Genomic DNA, 9079 nt, shown 5'->3' with positions numbered 1-9079 from the left:
TCAAAAGTGGAAGGAAAATACTTTAAAAAATACTTTTAAAAATACTGCGCATTTTTAAAAAGACTGAGGCAAAGTGGACCATGGCATAAAAACCAAATTATCCGTGTAGAAAGGGCCTGCATGAGGTGGGTTTATGATCCAGTGGGATCCCACCACCTCACGTGAGCGCTGTCCTCCTGAGGTCTCATTTCTTCATCAGTGATTTGGATTTTTGAGACCCTCTTAAGTTATTCAAACTTTCTGAATATTCACTTTTAAACTAACACCTACTTCAAAATAGAAAGTTTTAAGCTCCTTCTCAGCCAGGTACTGTAGATAACAGGGCAAGAAGTGGAACCCTTCATAAGGAGAGCCTCATCACTCAGGGTGTCCAGAAATCCCGCCCAGGGTGCCATATGCAGCCTGATGCCCTTCACTAATTCTCATGCACAGAACTTGATTAATATTTAAAGAACACTCCAGTCTTCATTTCTACCATTATTAAGGAAGCTAACCTGTCATTATTCTACAGATGGGTTCCTACCAGATTATGACATGGCCTTTTAGGTTATAGTTATAAGGGCGCGGCTCTGGAGTCAACTGAAACTGGGTTCAAACGCAGTCCTGTTCCTCCTGGGCAGCCTTAAGGACATTCCTCTATTAAATGGGCAAATCTTCAAAGGGAAACAAAACAGTTCCCACACCACAGAGCAGCCGTGTGCGGATGGATAACCCACCAAAAAAGCCCAAGGGCAGGGACCAGCAAATTCCAACAAACCTTAGCCTGAAAGTGAAAACTTTTCAATTGGGATTAAGGGACATTCCATTAGAACCAGTTGTCAATGACATTTTAGGAGATCCCTTTTTTCTTTTTTTTTAAAGATTTATTTATGAGAGAGAGAGAGAGAGAGAGAGAGAGAGAGAGAGAGAGAGAGAGAGAGAGAGGCAGAGCCATACAGGGAGAAACAGGTTCCCCACCAGGAGCCTGACATGGGACTGTTCTCCAGGATCATGACCTGAGCCCAAGGCACACGCTCAACCACTGAGCCACCCAGGAGCCCCAGGAGCTTCCCTTTTTCAGCAAAAGTCCATTTCTACTTAAATTTGCAGAAGTCTAGAATTTTTTAAAAAATATTTTGCTTAATCATGAGACACAGAGAGAGGCAGAGACACACACAGGCAGAGGGAGAAGCAGCAGGCCCCCTGCGGGGAATCTGAGGCTGGCCTCCATCCCAGGACCCCCAGTCAAGACCTGAGCTGAAGGCAGGCGCTCAACCACGGGTCACCCAGGGGCCCCGCAAGTTTACATTTTGATGCATTGACGGATTTTAGTGAAGCAAGACAATTAGCAGCTTGGGCAAGTTACTATCCCCGTGACTCAAAGTCCGGGCTTCTGGCTTTCCTGGGCGCTCGGTCGCCTCAAGACCCGCAGGCGAGGTGGGAGGGGAGGGGAGGGGAGGGGAGGGGAGGGGAGGGGAGGCGGCAGGTGTGCCGCGGCGCCGTCCCGCCTCCGGGAGGGAAAGGTTTGCCTGAGGCCCGGGCGCCGGCGGGTTCTCCAGCTCGTGCACCGGAACCCCTTACGTAACTGCAGCGGCCGGGCCTCGGGGCCGTTTGGAGCCGGGCGGGGATAAGGTTCCAGTTAGGGGCCGTTTACGTTTGAATTTCCCTGAACCGCTGGGTGTGGGCGGCGGCGCGGACCCGCCCCGGAAAGCCTCGGGGCTCCTTCCCGCCACCCGCAGGCCCGGCCCCCTCCGGGGGGCCCTCGTGGAGCGGGGGGGGGGGGGCCTGGCCGCCGGGCGAGCTGTCCCGGGCGCCCCACTCGGCCGCCCGAAGCCCTCCCCAGCCCCGCCCCGCCCCGCCCCGCGCGCCAGGCCGACGGTTGCCCGAGGCCCCGAATTTGAATCGAGAGGCCCGGCCCCCGGGCCCCGGCGCGCGCCGCCCGCTCCCCATTGGCCGGCGGCAGTCACGTGGGCCCCGGCGCGCGCCCGCCATGTTGGAGCGCGCGGCGCCACTGCCCGCGCCACCTCCGCCCCCCGCCCCCCTCCTCCCTCCCCCCGCCTCCCCCCCCCCCCCGCCCGCCGCTCCGCGCCTCCAGAGAGGAAACAAAGTGCTGCGGGCGGGAGACTCGGCGGCGGCGGCGGCGGCGGCGGCGGCGCGCGGACCCTGCTCGGCCCTCCCGGTCACCCTCGCCCGAACCTTCCCGCGCGCGGGTGTGAGTGCGTGTGCGTGTTTCTTACAAAGGGCATTTTACGACTGATTGATTGGCAGCCTTCCCCGTGTGCCCTTTGTGCTGTGACCCGGCTCCCGCCGACCCAGGTGCTTCTCCCGGGGGGGCGCGGGTCGCCGCTCCGCCGTCCGCAGCCCCTCCGTGTCCCCTGCTGCCCGCGGCCTCCCCGCTCCGCTCCGCCCGCTCCGCCCGCCATGGCGACCGCGACCCCCGTGCCGCCGCGGTCGGGCAGCCGCGCCAGCGCCCCTGCGACGCCGCTGAGCCCCACGCGGCTGTCGCGGCTCCAGGAGAAGGAGGAGCTGCGCGAGCTCAACGACCGGCTGGCGGTGTACATCGACAAGGTGCGCAGCCTGGAGACGGAGAACAGCGCGCTGCAGCTGCAGGTGACGGAGCGCGAGGAGGTGCGCGGCCGCGAGCTCACCGGCCTCAAGGCGCTGTACGAGACGGAGCTGGCCGACGCGCGCCGCGCCCTCGACGACACGGCCCGCGAGCGCGCCAAGCTGCAGATCGAGCTGGGCAAGTTCAAAGCCGAGCACGACCAGCTGGTGCTCAAGTGAGTGTCCGCCCGGCGGCCGCGGGAGCCCCCGCCCGGGGCGGGGGGATGGGAGGGCGCCCACGCCCTTCGGAAGGAGCGTCGAGGGTCTCCTAGCGGGGCGCGGGGCCGCGGGGGCGCGGAGGGGGCTCGAACGCCAGCGACGCCGTGACCCGGGGGCACGTCTCCGTCCCCCGGCCACGCCGCGGGACCCGGCGAGGCGCGCACCTGCGGGCGGCTGCGGCCTCGCACCGCGAGACCTAGAGGGGCTCTCGGGCGGGGAGGCCCGGCGAGCCCCAGGTGCGGGCTGGCGGGGCCTGGGCGCGCGCTCGGATGCGCGCTCCGGTTTCCGGCCAGGCCCGAGACAAAGCGGCTGGCGGCGTTGCGGTGCCGGGGTCGCCGGCCGGGGACGACGGGCTGCCCGCCTCAAGAATGAATGAGCTGCGCGCGGGCCGAGAGAGGAAGGGGAGGGACCTGCCTCCGGCGTCCCGGTCTCCCGGGGGTGGGTCCGGCCTTCGCGCGCTCAATCTGGGCCCCGTGACATTTTGCCATCTTTCTACGCCGGGCTTGGGCGGGGAGGGAGGGCGGGGTCTGAACGGTCTGCCCGCCCAGGGTAAGTTGGGTCTTTAAGCTCTTGAGCATTCCCTGGGGAAAGGTGTCCTTTCTCTCTGGGAAGTCAGGCACGGGTCCCCCTGGGTGCTTCTCTGGACCCCACGACCCGAGCTGGGTTGGTGCGTGTCGTGGCTACGGTCCTCGGATCCGCGGGCCGCCCACCCCCCGGCAGCAGTCTCCTCCCCGAGCTTTTGCACTCCCTTAACGTAGTAGTCAGTTGGTCTCTCCGGTTCTGGAGAGACCCTTTCAGCCCTGTTATCGTCTGTTATCGTAACTAATGACAGGCCAGGGCTGGTGAAAGGGTTGTCGTGTGAATGCGAAGTGCTGTGGCTATTTTGAGTTTGTAATTACTTCCCCTAAAGGGGGTCTGAGTTTTCAGTCCGGGGCACCGGGATCAACTTGCAGGCCTTTGCTGAGGCCGCCTTGACTTTCCGATGAGCAAAATGGCGTAATTTTGATCGGTAGGCTGCTAGTGTTGATGTCATGCTTCAGATATTTGCTAAAATTGCTTCCAGAACTCGTGCTCTCCATCCTTCACTGTCCGTTGGAATTTCTGGAGTTGCTTGGCTCTTGATTTTGACTCTGTTTGCCCACGAATGTCTTTCTGTCTGTGTCTGTGTGAATGCCCCTGTCTCAATCCCTATGACTTTCGTATGTGTGCGTCTTTCCTTCCCTGCCTTATTAGTATTTGAAAACATGGATCATGAAAAATAAGTGCACTTGATAAAAAAATAATTGTAGACTTGGTTATAGTGACAGACGGGTGACATTCTCCTGTTTACAGAAGGCAATTGTGTTTAACTCTTTTTCTTATTTATTTGGATGTTTAGTTGCCTAACTCGATAAAAGCTTATTTTTCTTTTTCTTGAATTTACCGAGCTTTGAGGTCATCTTTTGAAATGGATTCTTTCGCTCACAGCACTGTCCAATTTCTGTTAATTTTTTTGTCCCGAATTTCTTCAATGTTTTTGTTATTGAATGTTTTCAAATCCTAGATGCCATTGCTTGTAATGACTTGCCATTACTGTATGTACTACTAAGAAAAAAACATTAGATCCAACTATGTAGGATCCATCCCGTTGGACGCGTTGCTGTTTCAGAGGTGTTAAAATGTGACACTATTTATGTTATGTGCCAGTCTCTGTTGTATGTGCAGAGACTACAAAAAAAATTTTTTTTGAAGATTTTATTTATTTCTTTAAGAGAGAACGAGCAGAGAAGAGAGATTGAGGGAGAGAAAATGAGCCGGGGGTGGGGGGGGTGGGGGAGGGGGGGCGGGGAAGGCGGGCAGAGGGGCAGAGTTATACAGCGAAGCAGATTTCCTGCTGGTGGTGGGGCTCGATCCAGGACCCTAGGTCATGATTTGAGCTAAAGGCAGATGCTTAGCTGACTGAGCCACTGAGGCACTCCAGAGACTACAGAGATTTTTAAAGAAATAAATTACTGACCTTATGTTGCACATAAGAAATAAACAAAGAAATAAATGTACTGACCTTATGAGTACAGTAGGAGTGATACCCAGCAAGCAAATAAAGGTCCTGTTTCATTTAATATGAAGCATTTTGGTGCTTATGCTTTTATAATCTTTCCAGAAGTTAACTACTGAAGATTTTTCACATAGTAACAAGACTGCCACCTGGCTGACTGTAGTTATAAAATGGTATGTATGGATGTGGAGGAGGAAGAGAAGAGAGAGTCAAAACATACTCAGTGTTATATAATAAATAAGTACTAGGGATGTAGTATACAACACGATGTCTGTAGGTCATCATATCATACAATATATAGGAAACTTAAGAAGCTAAGTCTTAATAGTTCTTATCACAAGAATTTCCCACCCTTTTTTTCTTTTTGTATCTTTTTTTTTTTTAAGATTTTATTGATTCATGAGAGACAGAGAGAAAGACAGACAGACAGAGGCAGAGACACAGGTAGAGGGAGGAGAAGCAGGCTCCATGCAAGGAGCCGGACAAGAGACTTGAACCTGGGAATCTGGGATCATGCCCTGAGCCAAAGGCAGATAGATGCTCAACCACTGAGCTACCCAGGTGTCCCTTCTTTTTGTATCTATGTGAGGAGATGAATGTTAGCTGAATCTATTGTGTTAATCATTTCAGGGTATATGTAAATCAAAGCATCATGCTGTATGCTTTAAACTTACACAGTAATGTGTGTCTTTTTGCCAATTAAAGTGGAGAAAATGCTATGTATGGATTGTAAGGTGCATGCTAGTTTCAGTAAGATTAAAAGGTGAAGAATAGGGGTGCCTGTGTGGCTAATCGGTTAAGCATCCAACTCTTGGTTTTGGCTTAGATTGTGATCTCAGGGTTCTGAGATCAAGTGGGGAGTCTGCTTCCCTCCTCTCTCTCCCTCTGTTCCCCTCCTCTCTCTCCCTCTGTTCCTACCCCAACTTGCACATGTGCTATCTTTCAAATAAGTAAATTTTTTTAAAAAGTGAAGAATATGTGTTAGAATCAATAAAGTAATGTATCTGGTATAATATTAGGTAATAACAGATGCTAGAGGAATAAAAAAGCATAGTGTGGCACCTGGGTGTGCAGTGGGCATAGTGTGGCACCTGGGTGTGCAGTGGATTAAGCATCTGACTCTTTTTTTGGGGGGGGACTCTCTCTTTTTTTTTTTTTAAGGTTTTATTTATTCATGAGAGACCCAGAGGCAGAGACACAGGCAGAGGGAGAAACAGGCTCCCTGCGGGGGGTGGTGGTGGGGAGCCCAATGTGGGACTTGATTCCAGGACCCTGGGATCATCCCCTTAGCTGAAAGCAGATGCTCAACCACTGAGCCACCCATGCATCACAAGCATTTGACTCTTGATTTCGGCTCAGGTTGTGATCTCCCAGTACTGAGATCCAGCCCTGCCCTGTGCAGAGTCGGCTTGGATCTCTTTTTCCTTCTCCCTTTGCTTCTCTGATGCACATGCATGAGCTGTCTCTCTAAAATAATAAATGTTTAAAAAAGAAAAAAAGGAAGATGAAGGGATGATGTAGTTAAGGAAGGCCTGCTTAGGGATTGATACTTGAAGATAATATCCTGAGATATCCTGTAGTGTGCTGGGATTAAAAATATATTTTTAAAATCTGTATACCTTTCATCAGCATCAGATATATTTTCTTTCTAACATGCCACCAGTTGCTCAAAACATGCCATGTTTTACTTTGAGGTTTCAACCCTGATATTAAAAAAAACCTTTAAAGATTTTATCTAGGTATTTGAGAGAGAGAGAGTACACATGCATGGGGGAAGAGGGGCTGAGGGACAAGCAGACTCCCCACTGAGTGTGGAGCTTGGGATAGGACCTGAGCCAAAGTCAAACACTTAACTGACTAAGCCAACTAAGCCACCCCGCTGCCCCAATCCTGATGTTTTTGGTACAGTTTTGTCCCTAACTGGCCTTTCACTTTTCTTGTTGACGGACAAGACTTTTTTTTTTTTTAACATAAAGATTTTATTTATTTATTCATGAGTGACACAGAGGGAGAAGTAGGCTCCCTGGAGGGAGCCCAATGCGGGACTCAATCCCGAGATTTCGGGATTGTGACCTGAGCCAAAGACAGATGCTCTTTCTGCTCTTAGGACATACTGTGCACTTGATATCCTCCGAGTGGACCTGACTTAGACCCAGTTTCCTCCCAGATTACATATTTTCCTTTCCTTGATGTCTTGCCTTATTTTGTTGGAGAACATCCTTAGGTAACTTACTCAGAAAAGTTGGCAGGATGTGAACTTTGAGTCCTCTGTGTCTGAAAATACCTTTGTTTTGTTTCATGCTTGATTGATAGTTGGATTAGGTATAGAATACTGGTTCAACATCTTTTCCTCAGAACTTGGGAATATATTGCTCCATTGTCTTATAGAGTCCAGAGTTGTAGTGTCTGTCTGATGCCAGTCAGATATTTTCTTTTGGTAATTGCTTTTGCTTTTCCTCTGTGTAGTAGGCTTTGAATTTTCTTTTATCCTGGTTTTCTGAAATTGTGTGGTGGTAAGCCTAGGAATGGATATTTCTGTTATGCATCTTTACTGTTATAAGTGGTTTCTTTCTATTTAAAGCCTTGATCTTTACTTAGCTCTGGGAAACCTACTTTATTCCCTGCTTTTCTGTGCTCCGTTTTCTTTGTTCTGTGGTTAGTATGTTAAACACTTTTGTCTCAACAACACCAACAACAAAATTTAAATTCTCATAAATTTGACTCTTTTGTAGCTCAATAGTGACATTGTAAAGGTTGAGGTCATACTTTTAATTCCAAGAAATCTTTTTGTATGGGTGTATTCATCCCTTCACTTTGTTTCTGTTTTAAGGATGCATTCTTTAATCTGTCAAAGGATAATACTTAGGGTTATTTTATCAGTTTATTTTATTTTATTTTTAAGATTTTATTTATTCATGAAAGAGAGAGAGAGAGAGAAAGAGAGAGAGAGAGAGAGGCAGAGGGAGGAGCAGGCGCCATGCAGGGAGCCTGACGTGGACTCATCCCTGGTCTCCAGGATCAGGCCCTGGACTGAAGGCTGCACCAAACCACTGAGCCACCACACCAGGGCTGCCCTACTTAGGGTTATTTAAAAATTCTTTTCTGTTCACTGGTTTATCTTTTTCCCTCCCTACTAGTTCCTTTTGTTTGGCTTGTTTTCTTGCAAATGACTTTTGTCTTGTGTGGTCTTGGTTGTCAATATTTACAAATGAATGGTTGAGCATTACTGCTTTAGCCATCAGGTAGTTCCTTCCCTGCATTTTCTAATGGAAGAGCAAATTAGGACCTCTTTATGTGTGATTGGGATGTACTATTGGCTAACTTGTTGGAAAACCTGCAGTTAGAGTAATGGATGCTGAGGAGGATCAGGTACAAAGCTGTTCTACAAGCTAATGCCCCCATTTTGAGTCTTACTCACTTTCCCCTGTAGTCCTTCTGTGCATGTTTTGTGATACATTTATATATGTTTCACCTATAGAAATTTGTTGTAATGTCTGCTAATGATTCCTTCCCAGTTCACTTTAGTGCTATGGTTTTATTTTATGCGGCATATTTAATTACCTTTTTATTAGGGTGTAGTGGGGTGGCTAATGTCTATATGTAGTAATCTTTGAAAGTCTTGGAAACCATTTAATTTTGAGCAATAATTGAAGTATTATTGGTGAGATGAAAAGGACATTTTTTTTTGCCTATTTGGGTCCATTTAGCTCTTCTTGTTTAAGAGTAATTATCTAATTTTTTATTTAGACTCCTAATAATTAGTGTATCATGTAGGTAGATTAAGAAAATTCTAGATTCCAGGGGTGCCTGGGTAACTCATTTGGTTAAGTGTCTGCCCTCAGTTCAGATCATGATCCTGAGGTCCTGGGATTGAGCTCCCCCCCACCCCCTGCCCCGCCCCACCCCGCCCCGCGAATCCCTTTTCAAGCTGAGTCTGTTTGTCTCTCTCCCTCTGTCCTCCTCCCCCTGCCCCTGCTCTTGCTTATGGTCTAACAAATAAAATCTTTAAAAACATTATAGATTCCAAAATTACTTGGTTCCTTTTTGGTTCCTCAGCACACAATGTACCTCAAAGACCAAAGCATTTATGGGGACGCTTGGTCCTGCTGGAGAGAATTTGACAACAGCTTCCATCTGCTTGGTCTCTCACAGGAGAAAATCTCAGATCTAAGATAGAGCTGTTTTGATTCAGTTCAAGCCTACTTATATTTTATTGGAAGGTTTTTTGGGGAACAGTTTCTA

General features: G+C 49.6%; 1 protein-coding gene across 3 annotated transcripts in view; it reads left to right on the top strand.

Moving 5' to 3' along the window:
• The first annotated feature begins 2071 nt into the window (after positions 1–2071).
• Positions 2072–9079, top strand: part of LMNB1 (lamin B1) — a 59178-nt gene continuing 52170 nt past the window's right edge. The window contains exon 1 of one of the 3 annotated variants that reach the window (XM_055301636.1): positions 2072–2759. In XM_055301636.1, coding sequence (XP_055157611.1) covers positions 2401–2759 — 359 coding nt within the window. In that variant the 5' untranslated portion in view covers positions 2072–2400. Of the gene's footprint in view, positions 2760–3335; positions 3352–3786; positions 3812–9079 lie in introns of those variants that run through there. The other 2 variants (XM_055301637.1, XM_055301638.1) reach the window with 2 other exon arrangements.

Source organism: Nyctereutes procyonoides, unplaced genomic scaffold (assembly GCF_905146905.1).
Source record: "Nyctereutes procyonoides isolate TBG_1078 unplaced genomic scaffold, NYPRO_anot_genome, whole genome shotgun sequence".
Lineage (NCBI taxonomy): Eukaryota > Metazoa > Chordata > Mammalia > Carnivora > Canidae > Nyctereutes > Nyctereutes procyonoides.
The sequence above is the reverse complement of the archived record's forward strand: the minus strand, read 5'-3'. Positions and strand labels throughout refer to the sequence as shown.